The following is a 27,646-nucleotide window of genomic DNA, read 5'->3' on the forward strand; positions in this document are numbered from 1 at the left end:
GTACAAAAAAATAAAAAAATTATAGATAGTCCCTGCTGTAAACAGCTTACAAATCTAATCATGATGGATACAGAGAACAAGACAGAATGGAAAGCCCAAGGGAATGAAGGCATATAAATCACTCTAAACAAACTAGTGGATAAAATACTCAACAATTCTATACCTTTTATAAACTGTATTAATCATGTATGTGGGGCCTTTCATTATATGAAGGGGAAGAAGTGAAGTGATTCCTTCCTGATGATGCTAACAGCTTCTTCTGTTACAACAGGCAACTCACAATCACTTTCTGTTTCTGCTACCTAATCTTTAATACTAGAGATAATGACTTTGCTGTGCCTTTCTAATATAATACATGACATTTTCAACTTTTTAATCTTTTCTACTATCAATTGATTTTCAATTCAACACAAAAAGTCAATTTTCCAGCTTTTTTCCACGTCAACCCTTTTCCAGAGTGAGTTTCACTTTTAATGTACCAGCATTTTCTGATTTACATTTCCATGGAAAATTTTCTGATCAAGTAATGAAATACACTTCACAAGTTGTGAATGTTTGGGAATTACAAAATAATTGTATTCATTTGAATTATGTGTAAAAGAGGACACACAAAAATATAAAATACCCTATAAATCACTCATTAAAGTCATTAATTTCAGTGGAGCTATAGCAGGCCTATATGACTCGGTCTGTGATAGTCAGGAATGTGTTCTGACTCTTAGTTCATTGTACTAACCACTAGACACGCTGACCATGATTCAGCCAGGCAAACTGTAGTAATGTCAAGGTGGATCAGGTCCCCTGGATTCTGGCCTTGCAATCCAACCATATATGTAGCCAGTCATTAATGGGAAAATCATCTCTAAGAACTACGATATGGTACAATGTCTTGTTTAGATAGGTCAGGCTAGGCCTCATCTACAGTGCATAAGCTGCAGTTTTTTACAACATCTTCTCTTAATAAAATCATTGTGATTATTAACAGTATCTAGCCTGATCTGGTAATAGATTTTCAGAGTCCTTTTTATTTTTAAATGGTTCCCTCTAATTAAGAATGTCCACAGTACACTTCTGCCAGTGTATACAGTAACCTTGCCAATCTTATGATACCTTGAATCTGGAGAATGATCTCAAGTGTGGTAATAATGAATGTCATAATTTCATGTGGCAATGTTGTGACATCATCATATGTCATCATAGCCTCACTAACAGTTGCTATTCCCACCATAGACTGTACCAGGTTGGCCTCTGGACAAATACACATTAAAGATTGTAGAAGCTGCTAATGATAGTTTTCATATCTAAGGGTCTATCTGACATACAGTCTGCAGATGGAATGGCAGGTACTTAACACCTTACAGGATGGGACACAAAATAGGCAACATGTCTAATCAAGGCACTAACTTGGTTCTTCAGAGACCCAAGCTCCAAAGTCTGTGTATATGAAAGCCTGTAAATGAAGTTGATGGGAGCTGAGGGCATGTGTTGGAGTGGAGAACTTAGCTCTTTCCAAATGTGCTGCTTCTGTAACCTTCAAGTTTATTTGACCCTGAAGCAATGTTAGAAGTTGCTGCAAAACTCCTGTCTCCCATATTGCTGTGGTACAGCAATTTCCACTAAGCTACTGGACCTATTAAACTGAAATTAACTATATGGACACTGAAATTACTGATGACACCGGAATAATATTTAGATGAGAGCCAATTCCTAACTCTACACAAGGTCACAACACTACTAAAATTCATAGGTGCTTGATCCAGGAATGCTGGAGATGCTGCTGGCTTGAAGTAGTTTCCAATAAATAAAAGGGCTCACAGTTTGTTTTAATAGCTCTCAGCACCCCCATCATACAATTGTTCCAGCATCCCTGCTGAAATTTCTGGCTGATTTTGTTCAGTACATTTAGGAAATGTCATTTACAGGCAAGCTTGCTCTTGACTTTTTTTATGATTCAGTAGCACATGATTTTATTTTCTTTATCTTAAAAGATCTATCTTTTGTACTATGCTAAAGCAGATTCAACAAGTGTATTTTATTTAATCAAAACTGCCTATATATAGCTTGCTTTCATACACATTCACTCTCTGCTGGCTCAAAATAAGGATTTAACTTTTCAGCATAAATTGTTGTAAAATCAAAATGCAATGAAAAAGGAATAATTACCTTTAGGAGGAGCTTTCTTTTCAATTTTTTCTTCTCTTTCAGGTTTGACTTTTTGAATGACTAAAAATGAATAAAAATATACTTTTCCTTACAAAATGTACTGTGAAAACTGAAGAAAAAGAGTTGCCAAAAGAATTGCCCCAGGATCATGACACATCTCATGAACCTATTTCTGTTTCATTCATTTACAATTTACTCCATATGTCCCTCTTTTTAAAAAGGGCTCCCACTTCTTTGAGTCAGTAACACAGATATACCCATATAAATTGGTGATGTTTTAGCAGCTCTAACACAGAGCTCTGAGTTGGCACAAGATTTTAATCACCTTTATATGAGGTTTCATTCTCTGATACAGAAATGTATCAAACTTCTACTCTGATACTTCTCTCCTTCCTCTCCTTGATTACCATGAAGCCATATTTTGCTGGAACAAAATGTCCCTGAAAGTTATCTTCACTTAATTCGAGAGACAGCTAAATAACAGTAGCATTCTCTTTCAACACATTCCACTCTGGAATGGACACTCAATGTAATGGTCTGTTGGGTATGTGCTTGTTAGCTGATTTGTTGAGATCGTGTTCTTGCAAATATAAGTTCTTGGGCCCTTTACCTGGGCAGAAAAGCTACTTTCAAGTCTGCTTACTCAGCCTTCAGAGGATCTCCTGTGTGTAGGGAGAATTTTAAGTGGTTTAGAACCACCACAATGACTTCTGTACTACAATGTCTCCCTGCAGCTGGCATTTCATTAAGTGCCTGGGCATCCTCATGCTCCGATGATCCCCACCAGCTGGAATGAGCCCTTAGCATTAGTAGCAGATGACATAACATAGAGCAAACCTCAGCTAACGCTGAGAAGTGGCCTGACACATACTGATGTAGGAAACATGCTTGAGGGAAGGACGGCTCAAATTAAAGAGGTGTGCACTAAGCAACTCATATACAGGAGCTGTTCATGCACAGAATTCTCCCCTGGGATTTAGAGCTGTTCTATACTAGAAAATTAGGTTGATTTAATTAAGTAATTCAGGAGTGCAAAAAATCTGCAATCGAGTGGTGTAGTGAAAACAATCCCCATGTAGACAGCACTTGGTTGATGGAAAAATTCTTTCATGAACCTACTTACTGCCTCTCGGGGAAGTGGGTTATCTATGCTGATCTAATGGAAATGCTGATGGAAAATACCTCCCATCCTTGTCAATAGTGTCTATGCTGAAGGGCTCCAGCTGTAGTGGTGCAGCTGTGCCACTGCTGCATGTTTTAAGGGTAGACAAGCTTTTTAAGAGAAATGGATCGTAATATCTCCCTAGCTACTAATGCAGTCAAATCACCAACAGTTAGCTAAACAGAAACATGTTGTCCAGTCACTCACTGGCACATTTAATACAACAAAAATGGAGAGACAGACAGATCACACATTAGGGTTGTCTGAACCTAATGGAGGTTTGGGAGAGGGATTTGGGAGAGAGCATGCAAACTCAAGCCTAAATTGAGTTTGCAAATTTTTATTTTCTATGAAGACCACTCCTGGTTTACTTTAGGATGTATCTTTTTAAACAAAATAAAAAACCTACTTTGATATTTAAGAAAAATGTGCTACACACTGAAGATAGAAAAGCTAACTACATTTCATCCCTCAAAAAGGTAAGGGATAGTGCCTGTCTTTTACAAATCATGTTCATTTTTTCATTTGCTCTCTCATTGTACTCTCACTTGCTTTTCCCACACCTTTCGTTAGAAGACACAAACGCAAAGCAATCTGATTCAGACATTGTAACTCACTGTCACTATGTTTGAACAGCTCCAAAATCAAGCAAAATTAATTGCTGAGAGCCTACTTTCATTTCACTAACATATAAATTATTCCAGATCTAATCAGTGTGGGTATGTCTACACTACAAGGTTAGTTTGAACTAACGGACGTTAGTTCGAACTAACTTTCATAGGCGCTACACTAGCGCTCCGTTAGTTCGAATTTAACTTGAACTAACGGAGCACTTAGTTCGAACTAGGCAAACCTCATTCCATGAGGATTAAGCCTAGTTTGAACTTACTAGTTCGAATTAAGGGCTGTGTAGACCCTTAATTCGAACAAGTGGGAGGCTAGCCCTTCCCAGCTTGCCCTGGTGGCCACTCTGGCCAACACCAGGGAAACTCTATTGCCCCCCTCCCGGCCCCGGAGCTCTTAAAGGGCCACGGGCTGGCTACACAGCTTGTGCCAGTTGCAAGGCTACCAGCACCCGTGCCAGCACACCCAGCAGCTGACACCCATGAGCCAGCCACCCGATGCCCCCCAGCTCTCCCCCTCTTCCCAGGACCAGCCTGGCGGCTCCCAGGACACTGCCTGGGGCCGCAGGAGGCGGGCGCCCGCGTGGTCTAGTGCGGAGATCGTGGACCTCATCGAGGTTTGGGGGGAAGCCTCCAATGTCCACGATCTCCGCACTAGCCACAGGAACGCGGCAGTCTATGGCCGCATGGCTGCCAGCCTGGCCGCCAGGGGCCACCAGCGCAGCCGGGAGCAGGTGCGCTGTATGATCAAGGACCTGCGGCAGTCCTACTCCCGGGCCTGCCTGCCAGGGGCCGACCCAGAGGCGTGTCCCCACTTCCAGGCTCTGGACCACCTCCTGGGGGCTCATGCCGTCCCTGCCCCCCGGGATGTGATAGACCCTGGGGCAAAGGGACCACTCCAAGAGACGGAGGAGGAGGAGGAGGAGGAGGGCTCCGAGAGCCAGAAGCCTGCCGGCAGCCTGCCCAGGACTCGGGACCCCTGAGGCACCCCACAGAGCCGCTCGCCTGTGTCGTCCGAGGCAGGGGAGGCGTCCACCTGTGAGTACCATCATGCTCCCCTTATGTGTACGGGGGGCTGGGGCGAAAGGGAGCCCCGGGACCGTGCGCCTGGGCCTTGCCCACCACGGAGCAGCAGCTGGGGATCCTGCAGGGGCCCTGGCCTTGCAGAGGGGAGCTGGGTTTCACACACCTGGGCCCCTGGGGTAATTGACCGCTGTTCTTGTTTCACCACAGCCGCAGCACCTGGGACTGTAGGGCGCACCACCCCGCCTGCAGCAGCCGCCTGTGCCCGGGCAAGCAGGACAGCCAGGAACCAGGAGGACTACCAGAGGCGGCATCTCCGGTTCCTGGAGCAACAGCTCCGTCTCCAGGACCACTGGGTCCAGGAGGACCTGAGGCTGTGCCGGAGGAGCTTGGAGGCACTGGAGGAGCAGGGCCATGCCCTGTGAGGCCACCTCCAGAGCCTGCTCGACCGCTTCCCAATTCCTCCTGCTCCCCCTGCTCCCCCTCCTGCTCCTGCTCCTGCTTCCTCCACACCCCCCGTCCCTCCTGCCCCACCCTCCACAACCATTCCCCACCAACACCCCCGGACCCGCAGTGTTGCGAGACAGGAGAGGCAGCCGGACCCCCACCCCTGAGCTTTCCTTTCCCTTCGTCCCTTCCCTCCCCTTCCAGCTCCCTCGTCCCAGGTTTCCCCAACACAGACGGGCACAGAGACCAACGCTTTGCTGTCCCTTGGCGAGGTTGGCAAGCAAGCAAGAAAAGCTGAGAACCGGCTGTCCAGGGGGGTCCCTTTAAGCACGAGCCTCAGATAGCCTCAGACAGCAGCCACACAACGCAACTACTGACCTGATGCCCTGCCAGAACCAGTTTCAGCCGCCCTTAAATGCGCCCCTGTGTCCAATCAGTGTGGACGCGCTAGTTCGATTTAGCAAAACGCTAATTCGAACTAGTTTTTAGTTCTAGATGTGTTAGTTCGAATTAGCTTAGTTCGAATTAACTAATTCGAACTATGTTAGTTCGAATTAGTGCTGTAGTGTAGACGTACCCTGTCTGACTAAATAACAAAGAAGACAAAGATTAGAGACCGAGGATTTGTCTTCACTGCAGAGTTTACCTGGATTAACCTAGCAAGGGAGTGAGTGTCTGCATCACAAAGTCCTACCCATTTTATCATCCGAGGAGTAGCCGTGTTAGTCTGAATCTGCAAACGCGGCGCCACAGGACTCCTCGCTGCCATTTTATCATGTCATCACTCATGCTGCTCTCATGCATGTGTATCTGGGATATATCCCGTAGTTCTTTAGATAGACTTTAGGACTCATTTCCACTCAATGGTGCCAACTGCAGGAGGATCTCTCTGTCTTTTGGGGGGAATTTTGATGAGGCCACTGAGAAAGACATTGGAGGACCATTAGCACTTAACTGATTTTGCCTGAGCCATCACAGCAAAATGAATGGGTGCCAGGCAGAGTTAAATCAGAGTCCAAGCTCAATCTATTTCCAGACAAGTCAGGTAGCACTGGATTAATTCACTTCCAAGCTCTACTCAGCTGTTTTTCTGTGTCAATAGAAATGGGAAAGAGTGGCAGCTAACAAATAGTGAATAGCCCAGCTTGTCTGTGCTGCAAAGGTGAACCCTAGCCCAACCCAGTTAAATCAGAATCTGCTTCCCTAAAAAGCAAAGACAAAAGTAAATATGTAGGAACCTACAGTCAATTATCAAAGAATTATAAATGAACAAAATAAAGTGGTGGAGCAGGCTGAATGGATTCAGAAATTCTCCTATCCAAAGTACATTTTAAGATAGGAATATCCATTGAAAGAGTACCAGAAACCCACCTCCTCATGCTCTGTTTCCCCAGAATATATGTGGTAATTGAAAGATATATTATTTTTATCCAGTGCATATCTGCTTTGCTAGAGAGGAAAAGTGCAATTTCTATCAGTGGAAAACTGTACAGACTATGTGTTTGAGCAAAAAGATTTTAATAAAAGCAAGAAAACAAACAGTTATTTTTGGATATAAGAGACGATTCGGAGCAAGAAATGGAAAACATCAACTTAGAAAAGTCTCCACTAAATTGAAACCTGATACAAGGGAGAAAGACTTTGTTGTTGTCAAATCCCTAAATCCAAGTTTGGAGAAATGGACAACAAGAAACACAAACACAATACTCACAGACTCATTACTATATAGGAATGCTTCATGGACTCCTCGTGTTGTACAAGAAATATATGTTGTACAAAATTTAAGATAGGAACTGCTCAAGGCCTTTAGCCAAATAAGCCTGAGGAAAGATTAGTGCATCATCAGATAAGTCATGCTGACTACAGACTCTAAACAGACCTCCACACCTGAAAAGAAAAAAAAAAACTACACCATAATACTAAATCTAAGAATTACCAACAATTACCTTTTGGAGGTGCTTTTTCAGCTTTCTCCTGTTTTTCTGGTTTGATTTTCTGAGCAACTAGAAATAAACAGACATGATACTGCACTTATTTAAAGATACAGAGTTCAGAAGAGCTAAGTGAGAATAAAAATATTTAAATTGACACCTGCATTCTGGGGCCTGATACCGTGAAGAAAGAACTAGGCAATTCAGCTACCATTAACTTCAACTCACAGGACTGTCCCCAAATTAGTGATCTCAAGTTTTGTGACATTTATGGATGTTGTTTATCTGAGTTCTTATTTAAAGTTCTACTTGGGAGGAAAGTGATGTTTCACTGACATTCTATGATTCTTTGCAAGAGGAAACACTGAAGATAGACTAGAGTTTCGCAGCCAGAGAGAGCTCACAGCTGAGAGCTATGCTCATTTCATTTGGAAGTAGCGCAAAGTAACAGTAATAAAAGCAATAATAATCCTTCATTAATATATGGGGATGGAGAAAGAACTAACCCAGGAAGAGCCAGACGAATACCTAGAAACCATCTACTTCAAGACAGACCCAAGAAAACCAACAATAGAACACCATTTGTCATCACCTACAACCCCCAACTTAAACCTGTCCAACACATTATCAATAAACTACAGCCTATACTGGAACAGGATACCATACTCCAAGAGGCTCTGGGAGACAGACCCATAGTCTCCTATAGACAACCACCTAACCTCAAGATGATTCTTACCAACAACCACAGGACATACCACACTAATACCAACCCTGGTACCTTCCCTTGCAACAAACCCCGTTGCCAGCTCTGTCCACATATTTATTCTGCTGATACCATTATTGGACCTAACCAAGTGAGTTATAAGATCAAGAACACATATTCCTGCGCATCCAGAAATATAATCTATGCTATCATGTGCCGAAAGTGTCCATCTGCTATGTACATTGGACAAACATCTCAGACACTTCGCCAAAGGATTAATGCCCACAAAACAGATATCAGACAAGATCACAAAGAAAAAACAGTTTCTTGCCATTTTAACCAGAAAGGACACTCTCTCAATGACTTAACCACCTGCATTCTGCTACAAAGACCTTTTACATCTGCACTTGAAAGGGAATCCTCTGAACTATCATTCATGTTAAAATTCGACACTTTCCGGGGGGGCGGATTAAACAAACACTTGAACTATCTTACACATTATCAAGATAGCTTTCCCAATTATCACCTCTAATACCATTAACTCACAAACATCCCACTCTCCCCACCTCTAATATCGTCAATTCACAGACACTTACCTTCCTTCCTCCCCTCCCCCCTGCATCCCCCTCCTGTTCTGAAATGTGATTTGTCCTTTTCATATGTGTTCATTTTTTTAAATTGTATCCTTTGGTATATATGGTTGTGACTATTTTCTTCCACTATTTGATCTGAGGAAGTGGGTCTGGCCCACAAAAGCTCATCATCTAAAAAACCATCTTGTTAGTCTTTAAAGTGCTACATTGTCCTGCATTTTGCTTCAGCTAACCCAGGAAGAGTGCATCTACACTGTGCCTGGAGCTTGAAGTAAGCCACATAATTTGAGCTACACAAATTGTGTAGCTTATTTTTAGTCAATTTCAAAATATCTTTTTTCAAAATTTGGTGCTGTCTACACAGCACTAATTTTGAAATAAATCGCTATTCTGAAACATCCCTTACTCCTCGTGGAATGAGGCTTACAGAGACATTGGAATAGTGAGCCAATTATATTTCGAAATAACAGGTGTGCTCAAAAGACAGAATAGCTATTTCGGGATACCTCTGGTATCCTGAAAGAGTATTGCAGTGTAGACATAACTGAATAGGTCAAGCAGTTCATGGAACTTCTCTCTCTCTCTCTCTCTCTCTCTCTCTCTTTTTCCAGTAGTCAGAGTCACATTTTGTAGCCCATAAGAAGGTGTGTAGGTGCAAATTGCAATGTGGGTCCACTCTCTACCTGCAGCTAAAAAATGCCCTTGTCGCAGTTTTATAGAAAATGTCACTTTACTATCCATTTACATAAGGTTTTTGGGGTAAGACCAGTATTGAACAGCTCTGATTACACTAATGGCTTTTAACAAACTATAAAAAGGAAAAGGATTTATAGATAGCATTGATACATGGGACAGCAGGGGTGTGTCTAGACTACATGGCTCTGTTGACGGAGCCATGTAAAGTGGTTTACTCGACATAGTCAATGAAGCAGGAATTCAAATACTCCCCACTTCATTAAAATAAAAATGGCCGTCGCGCTGTGCCAACTATCAGCTGATCTGGCACAGCACGGCAGTCTAGACACAGATCGGTCGACAAGGGAAGCATTTGTCATTTCACGAGGCATAACGGAGCAGTTGACAAAGGCTTCCCTTGTCGACCGATTCGTGTCTAGTCTGCTGCACTGTGCTGGATCACCTGATTGTTGGCACAGCGTGGTGGCCATTTTTATTATAATGAAGCGGGGAGTATTTAAACCCCCGCTTCATTGACTATGTCGGGTAAACTACTTTAAATGGCTCCGTTGATAGAGCCATGTAGTCTAGACACACCCCAGATGTTTGTAGGACAGAACCAGTAGACTCCTGCCCTAAAGAATCAAGCACAATTTGGGGCATAAAATAAATGAGCAGTTCTACCTTAATAAGATGTGATGGGCCAGATGCAGGAAATTCTGAGTGAAATTCTATAACCCGTTTTACACAGGAAGTCATAATGGTCCCTTCCAGTCTTAAAAATGTACCAATCTTAGATCTGCTCAAATAGTAATAATAGTAAGAATGCGAACACTGAAGTTCATGCGAAGTTGTGCACAGATTATCTCAGGCTGACTTCTTTTTAGAGTGAAACCTGTCCTCCCCCCCAAAAAAAGGTAGAGGTGAAATAAAAGAGTATTTCGTTTTCAAAAGTCATGCCCAAACCAAAGATGTGAGTCTAATAAATGCCACATTCACTGCTGGTGAAACATGATAACCCTTGCCCAGCTTTGTTTATGTGTTCAAATTATTTCAGACAATAACTGCTTTGTCATTAGCACATCCATAGCTGGTTGCCCTTCAACCTTTAAAACTGAAAATCTGTGAAATCACTGAAATCTAATTATACTGGAAGGTAAAACTAAATAATCCAGATGTACAAATGTCTTCCCAATCATCTCAGTTAAATTCTTTTTCTGACAGTCATTGAAGGGCTAATGCGGGGGGAAGGTGGGGGTTAGCCTTCGCCATGCCCCTTCTGCCCAAGGAATCTGCTCCTTCCAGGGGGACCCAGAGAGAGCGCCTCCCAGGGTCTGGTGTGGTTTCTCTCAGGTTTAAAGGACCTGTGCAAGGGAGTAGATAATCAGGCCCAGTGCACCTTGAAAAGTATTGACAGCTCCTGAAGAGAAATAATTACCTATGGGTTTTTCTTTCTTTTCAGGTTTTTCTGGTCTTTCAGGTTTGTCTTTGTGCATCACTGTGAAGAAATAAACATTTACATTTTAATGACAGCTCTCACAAATTCAGAAATTAAAATAATTCTGCCAAGATACAACAATAAAATACAAAACCAAACACGGGCTCTGATCTGCTAATTTTTACCATACCTCTATGAATACTCTCTCAGAAAACTGCTAAACACAGGACTCAAACTCACATTAGACTGGTGCTGTGTGGCTTCAATGACCATAGCATGTCACGTTAGCCCACTACTTATTCTGGTGGAAGACTGCCTGCAAAAGTGCAGGTGACTTTCTATGATGTACCAGCTCAGCTCAAGCCACAGGGTAGAGCCAACTTTTTTCTTGACGTAACTTTTAAAATATTCCTCCCTTAAAGGGGCAGCAGATTCTGAACACTAGGGCTATGTATAGACAGCAGCGCTATTTTGGGATACTAGAAGTATCCTGAACTAGCTATACTGCATCTTTAAACTCACCTGTTATTTCAAAATATATTTCGAAATAACCGGCTTGCTACTCTGGTGTCCCTGTAACCCTTGTTCCATGAGGGTTAAAGAATTATTGGAATAACACTTTATTTCAAAATTTGGTACTGTGTCGACAGAGCCAAAATTTGAAATAAGCTATTTCTAATTTATCTCAAAATAAGCTGCGCAATTTGTGTAGCGCAAATTGTGTAGCTTATTTTGAAGTAAGAGTGCAGTGTAGACACACACTAGTTCAGATCAATGATATCAGTCTAAGCAAGACCAGGGTAATAATAATGCACTCATACATGAAGTTCACAGCAATAATTATACACACACACAATGTGCACAAAAATAAGTACTTAATATTTTGGAAATACTGTACATGATTTTTTTAAGCTAGCTATTTCTCACAAACCCCTTGCTCACATGACCTCAAACTAGGACCACTAATGCTACTTAGGATCTCTATGTGGCATAGTATTTCTCAAGACAATTTGAGTAAGCATATGGGTTTTAGAGCACTTAAAAAAGTCAGATGTTAAATAGCAACCTAATTTCAAATTTAACTCTAGGGGAGCTACCACCCTATTGTGAAATAGTTCCTTTGTCAGACAAAAGGAAATATTTGAGGTCTGTTAGAGAATATTAATTCCACATCTAACAGCAGACTAAAATGAGAAATCAGGGTGTATTGAACCTCTTACTTCCTTGAACAATAGGGTGGTTGCTGCAGAATACAGGAGAATGTGAACTCCTGCTCTAACTAAATGACAAAACATTTATGTGGGTGGCTAATAATTTTCCACGTCTATTCTATCTTTCCCCCTTCCCCTCATTAAACAATTTCTTAATCTTCATAATGAAAGATGATTAGATATTAGAACAGAATATTGTGTATTCACTGCAGGTTCAAACTTTGCAAAACAAATGTATTTAAATGTATAATCTAGAACACAGTGGAACTCACAGGGATCTCAGATATGCCACAGTGACACTGTTTAGAGTGAAGTATACTGGCAGTTCAGAATTGTTTGAATGTATAGAAATGTGAAAACAGCAATTTTAATAACAGTGAACCTGCATTTAGAGAGAAGTTCTTCATTAGAAAACAACAGAATGACTTCACAGTAAATATGTGGCATAGTTATCACTATAGCTAGCTAGCTTGCCTATTTGTTTGGGTCTAAATTTTAATTTGAACTACGTGTGCAGGAAAGTAAGGAGTAAGAATCCCCCTTGTACTGCTGTGTGAGTTACTGATCCCATGTGTCTGGCTGCCCAGCATCCACTCACCTGCTGATCATTTATTTCATTTGGTGAGCCTTATGTTATGAGAAGGGGAAAATACAACCCTTCCTTATTTATTTATTTTATCCTCACTAGCCATGATTATAAAGACCTCTATGATATCTGCCCTGTCAATCATTAATCTCTTTTCATACAGAAACTGTTCCATTATCCCTATCTACTCTTTTGCACTTTTCAGAACCTTTTCCAGTTCCAATATACCTTTTTCCTTTCTTAGTTATTCCCAGCATTCTATTCACTTTTCTGACTACTGCTGCTCATTGAGTGGATGTTCCCAGAGGACTATCCACAATGGCTCCAAGATCACTTTTGTGAGTGGTAACAGCTACTTTAAATCCCTTCAGTAGGACTTAACTAACTCATTTGCAAATGTTGCTATCATATTTTTATCCCTTTTTTCCAGATTATTTATGAATATTGAATATGACTATTCCCAGTATAGACCCCAGAACGGGATCACTATTTACCTATGATCATTCTGAAAACTAACCATTTATTTCTAACTTTCATTTTCTATCTTTTAACCACTTACTGACCATTAAAAGACTGTTCTTATTTTGTGTAAGAGCCTTTGGTGAGGGACCTTGACAAAGGCTTTCTAGAAATCTAAGTATACTATATCTAAAGGATCCCTCTTGCCCATGTGCCTGTTAACTCTCTTTAAGAATTCTAATAGTTTGGTGAGGCATGATTTTCCTGCACACAAAAAAAACATGTTGACTCTTCCCCAGCAAATCATATTCATCTGTATGTCTGATAATTCTGGGTATGTCTACACTACCCCGCTAGTTCGAACTAGCGGGGTAATGTAGGCATACCGCAATTGCAAATGAAGCCTGGGTTTTGAATTTCCCAGGCTTCATTTGCATAAGCGGGGCGCCGCCATTTTTAAATCCCCGCTCGTTCGAACCCCGTGCCGCGTGGCTACACATGGCACGAACTAGGTAGTTCGAACTAGGAAGCCTAGTTCGAACTACCTAGTTCGTGCCGCGTGTAGCCGCGCGGCACGGGGTTTGAACGAGCGGGGATTTAAAAATGGCGGCGCCCCACTTATGCAAATGAAGCCCGGGAAATTCAAATCTCGGGCTTCATTTGCAATTGCGGTATGCCTACATTACCCCGCTAGTTCGAACTAGCGAGGTAGTGTAGACATACCCTCTGTTACCACAGTCTCAACCAATTTGTCTAGTACTGAAATTAGGATTACTGTCCTGTAATTACCATGATCACCTCCATATGCTTTTTAAACTATCCTCCAGTCATCTAGTACAGAAGCTGATTTAAATGATAAATTGCATACCAGTTAGTAGTTCTGCAATTTCATATTTGAGTTACCTCAGAACTCTTGGGTGAATATCATCTGGTCCTGATAATTTATTACTGTTTAATTTATCAAAATATTTCAAATCCTTCTCTATTGATACCTCAGTCTAGGATAGTTCCTCCTTTTTATCACTTAAAAGGAACAGCTCAGATTAGGGAATCTCCAGCATATCTTCAGTCATGAAAACAGATGCAAATAATTTATTTAGTTTCTCTGCAATGGCCTTAGTGTCCTTGAGTGATCCTTTAGCATGTGGATCATCCAGGGACCCTACTGATTGTTTAGGAGGCTTCCTACTGCTGATGTACTTATAAAAAATGTTTGCTACTACTTTTGGAGTCTTTGACTAGCTGTTCTTTAAATTCTCTTTTGGCTGTCCTAATTACATTTTTACACTTCATTTGCCAGAGTTTAGGCTCCTTTTTTTCCTCACTAGGATACAACTTCCTTTTTTTTTAAGGATGCCTTTTTTACTTTTGCTGCTTCTTTTACTTTGTTGCTTAGCCATAGTGCCACTTTTTTGGTCCTCTATGATTTTTAATTGGGGATATACACATTAAATTAAGTTGAACTTCTATCATCGTGTCTTTAAAAAGTGTCCATGCATTTTGCAAAGATTTCACTTTTGGCACTGTATCTTTTAATTTCTTTTTAACTAACTTCCTTATTTCTGGTTAGCACCCCTTTCAGGAAATAAATGCTTTGATGGGTTGCAGTAGTGGTTTCTCCACCATAGGGATATTACATTTAATTCTATTTTGGTCACTATTATCAAGGGGTCCAGCTGTATTGACCTGTTGGACCAGATTCTGTGCTCCATTTAGAACTAAATGAAGAATTATCTTTCCTCTTTTGAGTTCCAGGATAGGCTGCACCAAGAAACAGTCTTTTAAAACATCAAGAAATTTTTTCTCTCCATCTCCGTCCTAAAGTGACATGTACCCAATCAATACTGAGATAATTGAAATCCCTGTTATTGCTCAGTTTTTATTTTAATAGTCTCTCTAATCTCCCTGACCATTTCACAGTTGCTATCACCATCCTGGACAGATAGCATATATGTGCTAGTATTTACCATATATTTGAGAGTGTCTGTCTGTCTGTCTGTCTAAGAACTCCTTCTAAACGGTAAGAGCTCGGAGCACCAAATTTGGCATACAGCTTCCTCTTATCATAACTTAAAGCAAAGATGAGGATTTGGTTGTGCCAGGAAAATGGGATGTGCCTGGGATGGGATTGCTTTTCATAAAACAGAAAGGGAGGGCTCTGCAATATAATGAATGCATTGGGCAGAGGGGATATGAAATGGAAAGCAGGGATAGTTATACTGTATAATGACCACAGGGAGCAGCAAATGGCCAGAGATGGGGCCCAGGACAGTAGTTTGCTGCATCCCTCACTCTGGGTGGGGAGTGCGGGGTGCAGATGAACCAGGACCTGCTGCAGTCTGGGGGCAGCATCCCTTCCCCACCGGTACTGACTTTGGAGCAGCAGTGGCCATGGAGAGGCACTTCTTACCCCAAGCTGCTTCAGTAAGAGGGCTGGGGTAGTCCTCTGTCCCTGGCAGCTTGCATACTTAAGCCCTTATCCCCAGCCCCAAACCAGAACAGTGGTTCACATAATGAAAAAAATACTTGTGTTAAGGACCTGAGCAATGCCAGATAAATCTTCTAGTAATCTATAAGTTTAAAATACAACATAAAGCATCCAACAGTCCACCGGTGTTCATATCACACTCCTTACCCCTAGTAGGCCTGGGAGGGTAAAGCTCATGACACAATGAGTGGAACAGGTTCAGTGATGAATCCTAATTGCATGCCACTTGAGCCATGTTGCACATGTGCTAAGAAGAACTTAGCCTTTAAGTCAAATAAAACCATACAGGTAACGGATACACCCCAAAGTCCTTTAAAATCTCCCCTCTCCCAGTGATCATCTTTCATTACACTTCCTCCCTCCATGAAAACTGAAGGTCAACAGATGAGGCTATTCTGGACAGAAGAGGGGTGGGATGAATGCATTTCAAGCATGGGACACCTACCTTTTGGTTGTTCTTTCCGTTCAATCTTTTCTTGTTTTTCAGGTTTGTCTTTGTGAATTACTAGAAATACATAATAGTGGCATAGTCATCACTGTTACATCCTCCACAAACCTAGCGATTCTTTTAAAAAAGTATTTGCAAGATAACAGTAATGGAGTTCAGTTCTGAATCACAGATGCTAGATTCTGATGTGTAGCAGCAATCTTCTTTACATTTTCCCATTTAATTCCATGTACACCAGAAATATAAATATTTTTTCTAACAACTGAGCCTGTTAATGCTTGTGAAGATTGCTGTATCGTGTATCTGCACTGTAGCTGAGCATTCAGACACTTTTACTCTCATTTGTAAGATCTGTTTTTGACCTATTACATAAGCAGGCTGCTCTCTGATCCTAATGTGGGAAACTATTTTCCACTCTTTGACAGCAGCACTTTCTATTCTTAACAGAAAATGGCTCACACAAGCTGTTTTTTATTTTTGGATGTTACTTCAACCAAAAAGATGGATTAGCAAGGGTATATGTCTCTAACAAGAACACAACATCAGAAAAATAGCTGTTCAAATAGCTGCCTTCAGCAGAGAAATTTGATCTCCATAGGTAGCCAGCTGCTCACCTACATTCTTGCTTAAGAGTTTGGCTATCCCAGTATCCCATTTCATAAAGAAGTGAACGTAAAGATGCTCACCACCACAACAGACACCCATGAAAGAGCAAGGTGGTAGTCTTCCATGGAAAAAGAAAGAGAGATTTTCTATCCTCACCTCAATTTTCTTGCAAAAACTAAAACACAGTCATGCCAGGTGGATGACTGTCACAGTTGCATGCATGTATATCAACGTGTCTTCCCTGATCAACTCATAATTATTTTAGCACTTTTTTACTTTATCAGAAGAGTTATGAAAAACTACAAATGATGTGATTTTTTTTTGTTTAAATATTTCTTCCTAAAATCATGAATGTATGTACGTCATTGAACCAAATGTTTGGTGTAAATGTTATCTAATTACATTATTTCCTTGTGAGAAAAAAATGTTAGCACAATAAAATTTCAATCCCAGCAAGCAAGTGATTTTTATTACCACCTCCTAAATGTAATTGGAAGAGGTATAGAGGCTTGTACTTTTCAGAACCCCCTAGAGTTTTTGGATACCCAATTTACATTACAATGAACGGAAGCTGAGAATGGGATCTACATGGGGATTTCGGTGTTGTGATGTAGAGCGTCACAGTGCCTAACTTTTAGGTGACCAGAGAAATCACAGGAACCAACAAAGCCAAGTTAGGCCCCTAGCTTCCCTACACAATGAATGGGGAAAGAAAGGTGCCTTAGAATAAGATCCAAAATAAGCCCCGCACAATAGACGTACCTAAGCAAACCAATGGGAGCAGAGGATGCGTACTAAGTCCTACTTTGCTTAATGAGGAGGAACCACTTGGACTTAGGCAATGCAGGAGCCTCTTGCAGGAACGAGGACTGGTGGTGATGTTGGTGCAGCTGTTACCATCCACCTTATAACTTTTAGCACCATGGCTAGAGCATTTGCTTGGGCTGTGGAAGCTCCACGCTCTATGCCTTCATCTGACAGAATGGGGAGACCCCTGTTTAAATCCTAAGGAGAGTTATCTAAGCACTGAGCTTTGAGGGAACTCTACAGCAGACTGTCTCAATCTCTTGGGCTGAAGCTGTTCTCCTGCGGACTTAGGTAAATAATTAAAGATATAGGAGCAGGAGGCTGGACCCTGGGTCTTCCACCTCCCAGGCGGATGGTTAACCCTTGAGTCATGTGATTACAAGAGAAAGAATGACTCTGTAGTCCAGTGGTTAGAGGAAAAGCTTCCACAGGGGATATGGAGTGATTCCCTAGATCAGACTATCCAGTAGTGCACTGGTTAGATCACTCTCCTGAGATGCAGAAAGTGAACCCAGATTTGCCACATCCCAAACAAGTACAGATTGGACCTCCCCGGTCTAGCACCCTTGGAACCTGACTGGTCCTGAATGATGGATTTTGCCAGACCAGAGGATGTCATTTCTGGCCTCCTGTGATGGGGCGGCCCCGCCCCACATTCAAGCCCAGGGAAACCACCTGGTGCTGGGGGCGGAGAGAGCCACACCCTCACAGCCCTACTGGGCATGCTTCGAGGGGAGCAGAGATATAAAAGGCTGCTGGCCTGCTCAGAAGGGGCAGACCGTGGCTGGAGCTAGCGACCAACTGTCGGAGAGGGAGTCACCAGGACCACTGAACACGCCGCTGCCAGGCCCCAGCCGGGCTTGGCCCCAACGCCGGAGCCGCCGGCCGACCCCCCCGTGACCCAGGCACCGGACCGGACACGGCCAACCCCGACGCCGACTGGGGAAGTGCCGCTACAGCCACCCAACCAACGCCGACAGGTGGGACCGCGGTGGGCCGGGGGCTGGGGGTAGGAAGCGACCCAGGGCAGGGAGCTGGAAAAGCCCCTGAGGGCTCAGCACATTGCAGGGAGGAGCCCCCATCGAGCCAGTGGTGGGAGCCACCCGCCGCTCATAGAGCCCTGGGTTGGGGCCCGGTGGAGAGGGAGGGCCTGGGCCCCCCTACCCCTGCTGCCCAAGACCCTGGCGAGTGGGGATAAAGAACTTTGGGACTAGGCATCTGGGCCTGCGTGTTGAGGATTAGGCCGTGAAGCCATATTTCCCCTACTGCAGGGGCAGCGAACTTTGGGACTAGGCCAGTGGGCCATATTACCTCTAAAAAGGGGCATCACGCTTCGGGCCAAGGCCCAAGCGGGTTGGATGATGCCCCTGATGAGGGCGGCAACCCCAGTCGTGGGGGGGGCCCCTAACACCTCCCTACTAGGCCCTCCACCGCCAGCCTCATGGCCAGTCCCCCCCTCTCACTGGCCCCCGCTGCCCTGTTAACCTCCGCTGTCCTGCTGGGCAGCCCGGCTGCCTACACTCAAACTGGGCTCCCACTGCAGCATCCAGCAGTCTCACCACCTCCACCGGGCTCTCAGTGCAGCATCTGGCAGCCCTGCCACCTCCATGCCCCTATTTCTATTGCCATGCCAGGAAGCCCTGCTGCCCTACTAAGCAGCCCCACTACCATGTGCCCTGCCCTGTTGGGCTGCCACTGCTCTGCCCTGCTGGGAAGCCCTACGGCCATGCATTAGGCTCTCGTTCTTCTTTCAGCCTGCAGGGCTCCCAGACGTTAGCTCTATACTGGGACTCTCTGGTCCTTCCAGACCACAGATGTTGCCAGACCTGAAAGGCCCGGTTGAGAGATTTTCAACCTGTACTCTACCCACTCCTGCCTGATGCTGAATGGGGCCCTATCCATTAGGGCACAGCTACCAAATTGAGCTCTGTATGTGACATGGGCAGACTTCCTCTATCTGAGGAGGAATCACTCTGGGTATGTCTACACTACCCCGCTAGTGCGAACTAGCAGGGTAATGTATGCATACCGAACGTGCAAATGAAGCCCGGGATTTGAATTTCCCGGGCTTTATTTGCATAAGCCGGCCGGCGCCATTTTTAAATGCCGGCTTGTTCGAACCCCGTGCCGCGCGGCTACACGCGGCACGGGCTAGATAGTTCGGACTAGCAAGCCATTCCGAACTATCTGTACACCTCGTTCCACGAGCTTAGGTGAGAAGATGTTCATCCAGACACCTAAAAGGAGACATCAGGGCACAAGCCCGGAGGCAGAAACAGGTGTTTTGTGAATGTTTACCCTAAAAACGCAGGTGCCCAATAAGTTTAGATGTTTACTGAGTTTGGCAAGAGTTCTGTGGAATGCAGTGGGAACCAAGGCTGACAGCTGAGTCCCAGTTTAGAGGGTTTAGGCACTAAAGTACCTTGATGGATCAGAGACAGGGTGTCCAAATCCCTTACGTGGCTTTGAAACCCACAAAAGTGGGGTTCTCTCATGGGCTTTGGTGATCCAGTGTCTGTTTTAGGATGTTCAGTTGTGTAACAAGGAAAAGTAAGGGAGTGTACCCCGTTGCCAAGTTTAGGTCACTTATTTTTGGCAGGAGTAAGGCTGTTGAAGCAGTAACAGCACCTGCATGATGGTTGCAAATTTAAGTTGGGTGTAAAACCTTTCATGTTATGCTGCCAGGTTTTGAAAGTCCAAGCAATTCTGCGAGTGACAGCTTTCCTGCTGTAATGCATGAGGGATTTTTTTCATTTGATGACACTCCGTGTAAATGCTAGAAAGACTATCTGAACCATGCAGAACAGGGTGATGACAGAGACCATGTGTTTCTTTAGCCATCAATGAAAAGGCTGCACATGACCAATTAAGACTACTTACAGTGTCATACATATGTATAGGAGACAAATCATCCTTCATAAAAACCTAATTTTATTCCATTTCTCCACAGCCCATCTCCCTATTTCATATTTTGGCATCAGAGACCAAATGCCCACTTTAAGGTCCTTTTGTACTACCGGAGCTGTATGAAGTGACCTCCATGTGAATGAAAAGTATGTGTGCTTCTATAGGCCATAAGGTAAATGCAGGGAGCACACACAAATTGGCTCCTTTTGTGAGGGATTAAAAGGAGTTTGATGATGCTGGGCATATAGCCTGGAATGTGGATAAGCTATTTGGAAGGCTGGCATAAGCATAAAACATCTTTTTCTTACAAGTTATAAGCTGAAGCAGTGATCTAATTAGCCTGAGTCCTATCCTGCATATTGGTCTCACAGTAGCCTCAAAATATGCTAGTCTCAGATTGTAGCATTTAGCACTACCTCATACAGAGACGGTCAGAACTATGACTTCTGGCAATAAGCGTATATGGAAAGGGCAGGTGTTGCCAAAATTAAAGCGATCACATTCACAGCTATGGAGAACAGACATTTTTGATTCCTCAGTCACAATAAAGTTTGGCAGCTCTGAGACCTTTGAAAGATCACATTTTTATAAATTAAACTAACTAAAATTAACACATTTCTTTTTCCAGAATTTCACCTTCAACTTTAGAAGGGTGCCTTGAAGTCATAGCATGTACTTCAATTTCTACAAACGTAGAGGCCTGGATAGATAGGTCCCACAGTTTTTCACCACTAGCAGGAGTCACACTGGAATAATATGATCATCTTTCTCTTGTTAGAGTGTTTAAATCATTCACTTAATAGTGCTCTCAGTCTCAGCCTGACTAGGGCTGGGCAAGTCTCAAAGCCAACATTGAGTCTTTGGATAGCAATGCAGTTGTGCTATTCAGAGACACATCTGGATTTATATACAACACTTCTGTATATAAAACTGGGAAATGCCAGTTTTAAGTTTGTCTGTGGAACATTATTTGGTTCATAGGGCTAGGCATTACGATATAGTCCTGGATCTAAAAAGGAACTTACGTGTTGTGATATATAACAATAGAAAATGACTAGACTTCACAAAGCCTGAGTTAGGTGTCCAGGTAATGAGGAATACTAGACACTTAACAACTTGATCCACCTGCGTACTAGGCAGCTTCATGCCAAAGCTAGACAACAGCAGATGCCAATGAAAGGAGTGTGTCCTAAACCCTGCCAGAAACACTAGAGGGACAAGGTGGCAATGGTGCTACTGCTCCTCTTCAATGGTTATAGCACTCAGATGAGATGGTGCAAAATCTAGTTTCAATTCCTTTTATGTCTGATGGGGGAGGGAGTGAAGAAGGATTTAAATAAGGGTCAGCCACTTCTCAAACACATGTCCTAACCACTGGGCTATGGGGCAGTCTCATGTAAGAGTCTCTCGATCTCTCCTGTTGAATCTGTTCCATTTTAAAATAATTAAACAGTCAAATTAAGGGCAAAGAAAGAGAGACTTACTGTAGTCTGGTGGTTTGGGAACCCACATGGACCACTCAGGGTGCAATTTTTCTGCTCCAATGCCTATTTAAATATTTATCCAGACTGGAGCAGCTTCAAATGGGGATTCGGAGAGAGAAAGAGACTTCACTAAGCTTCGAGAGAGACAATACCATCATTTTTCTTTTTGCTGTTCCCTGCCTTGCTCACAACACAACTCCTACCTGTAGCCAGACAGGATCCCCCCTTGTAACATCCATTTTTGCTTGCCTGAAGCATACAGGGCACACAGAGCAGAAGGCCCAGGCTGTGTGACTGTGAATGGCTGTAAACAGAGATACGCCAATTGCTGACCAAGAGGTTGCCAAGGAGTGTCCTTGACTTAACCCATATTGATACGAACACACAGCCGTCCGTGGGGGGGGGGGGGGGGGAGGAATCTCTCGCCCAGTAAAAAAATGTCTAGTACTCACAATTTAGTTATGTCTCTTGCAAGTGTAAATTAACTTGAAACTTGCTTGTAAGAACTGGCGCCACAAAATGGACCAGTACAATTTGGCATCTTAAGATAAGAAAGAGGATATGGGCCCCCAGGGGTATAAAGATGGGTCCAGCAGAACATTTAATCTGAGCGTCAATCTACCATCTATCTGCTGGTCGGGTTAGGTGTTTGATCTCCCGAGGTTCCAAGGGGACACCCACCTCGTATTCGTCTTTCCTAGGAATTGAGAGACCAGCCCTGGCCTGACACACTGTAGTCGAGAGGCACAGAAGGGGTTAAAAATTGTACCTGGATGTGGTCCTTTGTCTTAAGTGTACACATAGACTTAGAGCTCTTTAAAGATTAAGCTGTCACTTGGTACCATTATTTCTATTTTCTATCTTTATTTTCTTTGTAACCATTTTTAAAATCTGTATTTTGCTAGCAGTTAAGAAAGAGAAAAATAGCCATTTTAACCATATGCTTTTATAAGTTTTTTTTAATAAACCTGTAACTGTTTAAGTTTTAACCTGACTCCTTCAGTTGCTGTAACAGACCCAAGCACAATTTAAAAGAACTTCAGCCGGTCATAAGGGATAGGAAGAGCTTCGGCATTTGGATTTGTGTCACTCCCAGGTGACAGATCCGTTGGAGCATCTCTCAGTCTTTCCTAGGCTGCCTGCTGTGAAGGGATTTTGCATCCTAGCAGCTAAAATCTGAGGTGTAATAAGCTCTTCCTATTGGTCTGCTGGCTACCCTCTGCGACGGGACCCCGGTCCTAGCAGTAAAGACACAGACGTTAAACCTTCTCTCGGAAACACACACACACACACACACACACACACACACACACACACACACACTGCCCTGACTGTCGGCTGACACTACCACAAACAAAGTTCTACAGATGGTTTCCTTCGTGACACATCTATCATTCATTCCCTGAGAATCTTCCATCCTGTGTACTGAGTTCTTGGCTTTACAACCTTAACTTTCTTTTAATGTAATTTTTGGTATGTAACAGCATATGCACATTACATAGGAGTGCAAACCAGAAACACTTATCAGGCTCCCACAAAACTTTAGGAAGATTACTGATCCAGAAATGAAATTCACCATTCAAGTTCCTGTCTATAATAAACTCAGATTAGGACCCCCAAATCTGCCAAAGAATGTGCTGCTAAAGAACTGGGGAGCCAGGTGGGCTGCTAAAGAGCTGTGGAACCTGGAAATCCATAAAGCCCTGTATCTAAAATTCCCTGACAGACTGACTGCATAGGAGATGCCGAGATCAGCTGGATGAGTTGTAAGGAAATGAGGCTGTCTGGCCAGCTAGCTTGTCTGGTTTCTATCACATGTTTTTTAATAATTTTTGATAAACTATAATGTTAGAGCTGCAAATTCAAGTACTCCAAAGTTAAGAGAAGCCAGAATTAATTTGACTCTGTACATGTGCGTTATGATATGATCTTAAATTATAGGATCGCACAATGTTTTAGGTGGGGGAGGATCTAGATTCCAAACTCATCCAATGCATAATACATTCAGATAATGAAGAAGCAAGAGCAAAACTAACTATGCTGCATTTGTATAAATTGTGATTTCCCATAGTTTGGGCAAATTGACTGATTTCCATGTGAATGGAAAAAAAGTATTTTGTATTTTCTGCCTGCCAAATTTCAAGACCCAAACTGTAGAAATGTTAGAGCTGTTGAGAAGAACAGTTGGAATGTGTTTTTCATAATACTAACAAAATTACCTCTGCCACTAACCTCACTTTTTGAAACTGGTTAACCATTTTTGATAAAACTTTAAAAGGAAATTTAGCCTGAGGCATAGAGCAAGCATGGAAAATAACATCCTGAATGCTTAAAGTGTGGCAAAGTTATAAGAAATTGAACATAGGGGCTTATAATAGAAAGTGTTAAGGCTCTTTACCAATACACTATTCTAGGAAATGCTACCTATTTCACCTACAATAAAAAAAGATGTGAGGGGCATATTTGTGATATTTTCCAAAACGCTAGTCATCTGATAGGGTATGTCTACACTACAAAGTTAATTTGAACTAACAGACGTTAGTTTGAATTAACTTTGATAGGCACTACACAGGCAAACCGCTAGTTCGAACTTAATTCGAACTAGCGGTGCGCTTAATTCGAACTAGGTAAACCTCATTCTGCGAGGACTAAGGCCTAGTTCGAATTAACTAGTTCGAATTAAGGGCTGTGTAGCCACTTAATTAGAACTAGTGGGAGGCTAGCCCTCCCCAGCTTTCCCTGGTGGCCACTCTGGGCACCACCAGGGAAACTCTTCTGCCCCCCTCCCAGCCCTGGAGCCCTTAAAGGGGCATGGGCTGGCTACTGTGCCCGTGCCAGGTGCAAGCCTGCCAGCACCCAGCCAGCAGACCCTGCAACTGGCATGGCTCGAGCCAGCCACCCACTGCCACCCAGCCCTCCGCCTCTTCCCGGAACCAGGCTGGTGGCTCCTGGGAGCATGCCCAGGTCCGCAAGAGGTGGGCACCCGCCTGGTCTAGTGCAGACATCGTGGACCTCATCCACGACCTCTGCACTAGGCACAGGAAAGTGGCCGGCTAGGGCAGGAGAGCTGCCAGCTTGGCCACCCAGGAGCAGGTTGGCATGAAAATCAAGGTGGTCCACTGAGAACCCCTACCCTGAGCCCTGAGCTTAGAATGGCCGTACTGGGTCAGACCAAAGTCCATCTAGCCCAGTAGCCTGTCTGCCGACAGCGGCCAACACTAGATACCCTGGAGGGGACGGACCGAAGACAATGACCAAGCCATTTGTCTCATGCCATCCATCTCCAGCCTTCCACAAACAGAGGCCAGGGACACCATTCCTACCCCCTGGCTAATAGCACTCCATGGACCCAACCTCCATGACTTTATCTCACTTCTCTTTAAACTCTGTTCTAGTTCTAGCCTTCACAGCCTCCTGCAGCAAGGAGTTCCACAGGTTGACTATTTGCTTTGTGAAGAAGAACTTTCTGTTGTTAGTTTGAAGCCTGCTACCCATTCATTTCATCTGGTGTCCTCTAGTCCTTCTATTATGGGAACTAATGAAGAACTTTTCTTTATGCACCCTCTCCACACCACTCGTGCTTTTATAGACCTCTATCATATCCCCCCCTCAGTCTCCTCTTTTCTAAGCTGAGAAGTCCCAGTCTCTTTAGCCTCTCTTCATATGGGACCTGTTCCAAACCCCTTTAATTTTAGTTGCCCTCTCCTCTCCCAGCCTCTCTCTTCCCCTCTCCCACCTTCTTTTCCCAATCTCCCCGAGTTTTGTTCAATAAAGAGAGTTTCTATTTTTGAACACACGTGTCCTTTATTTTGAACATCAGGAAGGGGGGCTAGGGAGGGGTAAGTGGAAGGAGGTGAGGGAGGAATGGGGTACGAGCCCCCAATGGGGAGGACTAGGTTGGCTCTGCGGGCTCCTCGGGGTGGAAACTCTCCTGAAGCCCCTTGATTGACCCCTCCTCCGGATGGCAGCCTGCGGTAAGTGCAGCTGGGCTGATGGCCGAGTGCTGTGATGTGCCGAGTGTGGGCCCTCTGGGCACTCCAAGCCAGGACTGCTTTGCAAGCGGGGAACCCCTGAGAACTGTCTGTCTGGGGTGGAGGTCGGGTCCCTTTAAGCACAGCCCTCAGCTAGCCTGAGGCAGCAGCTCCACACTCTAAGTCCTAATCTGATGCCCTGCCCGCACTGCTTCCGGCCATCCTTAACCTCAGTTGAGGGTCCACTCAGTGTGGACATGCTAGTTCGAATTAGCAAAACGCTAATTCGAACTAGTTTTTAAGTCTAGATGGACTAATTCGAATTAGTGCTGTAGTGTAGACATACCCATAGTATATTTAATCTGCAACAATTGAAAAAAAGTAAAGAGGAGTCAAATTTAGTCTGCTCAGATAAAAAGATGGAGAGAGTGTTGGGTAATATTTCTGTGTCCAGGAAGAGGGGAAAAAAGATCTATTAAGACAGCATTCTGTTCATACCTTAGTGAAATAAAAATAGTTCCCAGTTTAATAAAATTTAGGATGATGAATGTATTACAGACAGAGATGAGATTGTTTACTCCAATTAACTGAAAAGGCTTATCTATACAGGGACATCCAAGAAATACTAAATTAACTAAAGCTGTGAGGTTAAAGCACATTCAACCTCTGTGTGGACACTCCTATTCAGAAATAGAGCAGCCTTAATCCATTATAACTTAATTCTTCTTCAAAAGAGAGTAAAATTTAGTAAACTAAGACTACTATACTTCTGAATGAGAATGTGCATACAAGGATTTAATGTGCTTTAATTTTCATGCTTTAACTTCAAAGCTTTAGTTAATTCATCTTAATATTCCTCAGTGTCCCCATGAAGACAAGCTATCTGATGAAGCTTAAAGTTAGAGTTTTGTGAAGCTCTCACTGAAAGGGAAATCCACTTGAACTGGGATCTACTGTGGTGAAAGACCATACGTCTTTATGTGTGTCCATACAATGTATAGTTAAATAAGGCCCTGATCATGACTAGGAACTTTCTACATGCTCCTGAAGTATAATTTTAATAAATATCTATTATCTATTACACATGCATCGATAAATAGTCATAATTACCTTTTGGTGCTTGTTTTTCAAGTTTTTCTTGTCTGTCAGGCTTCTCTTTATGAATTTCTGGGAAGAACACAATCAATGGTTTATTTATAGTGTGGGAGAAAACCTCAAATATCAATAAAGGAAATAAATTATAATAAAAAAGAAACAAATTCTAAGGATATATTGAAGGTTCATGGATTGCTAAACTGTATATTTGGAAATATATGTGACAAAATTCTGACCATATACATAGAACCCTGAAAATCTGCGGATATCTGCTTTATTTCCATGAGTATCCACATTCATAGACGTGAATGTGGATATCCATGGCTCATTTTTGCAGAGATGGATGCAGATACAAATCTAGAACCCTTCAAATTTGCAGATATCCACTTTATATCTGTGGGAATTGACATCTGCAGGTGTGGGTGTGGATGTGGATATCTGTAGCTCATTTTTGTGATTACATATGCAGATACAGATACAAAATTTTGTATCAGCATAAGACTCTACATATATGAAGGTTTGCTCTCAATGTGAGTTATTGTTACAATAATTTGCAGGTTTTTATTAATTCCTAAAAAGCACATAATTGTTTTTATAAAGCTCTACCTGTGATTAGCTGTTATGGCTTCTACTTCATAAATACCTTGTGGAAGATCACCCTTATTATTAAATGCCTATAATTAATATTTAGTATTAAATGTAGTAATACAGTTATATATCAATTTTATGTGTACAGTAACAACTATGTACAAATACATTAAGAATTATAGAATTTCAATGAAATATTCTTAATAAGCATTTGTTGCTATATTTCAAAAACATCCAA

General features: G+C 42.9%; 1 protein-coding gene across 20 annotated transcripts in view; it reads right to left on the minus strand.

Annotated features, from left to right (window-relative positions):
* TRDN (triadin) overlaps positions 1-27,646 on the minus strand; it is a 322,289-nt gene that overhangs the window by 188,999 nt on the left and 105,644 nt on the right. For 14 of the 20 annotated variants that reach the window (XM_075924079.1, XM_075924077.1, XM_075924089.1 and 11 more), the window contains exons 6-10: positions 26,836-26,892; positions 15,948-16,007; positions 10,759-10,818; positions 7,365-7,421; positions 2,164-2,223 (exon numbers count right to left, since the gene is read on the minus strand). In XM_075924079.1, the coding sequence (XP_075780194.1) occupies positions 2,164-2,223; positions 7,365-7,421; positions 10,759-10,818; positions 15,948-16,007; positions 26,836-26,892 (294 nt within the window). The remainder of the gene's footprint in view (positions 1-2,163; positions 2,224-7,364; positions 7,422-10,758; positions 10,819-15,947; positions 16,008-26,835; positions 26,893-27,646) is intronic. The other 6 variants (XM_075924085.1, XM_075924084.1, XM_075924093.1 and 3 more) reach the window with 2 other exon arrangements.

The sequence above is a fragment of the Pelodiscus sinensis genome, chromosome 3 (assembly GCF_049634645.1).
Source record: "Pelodiscus sinensis isolate JC-2024 chromosome 3, ASM4963464v1, whole genome shotgun sequence".
Taxonomy (NCBI): domain Eukaryota; kingdom Metazoa; phylum Chordata; order Testudines; family Trionychidae; genus Pelodiscus; species Pelodiscus sinensis.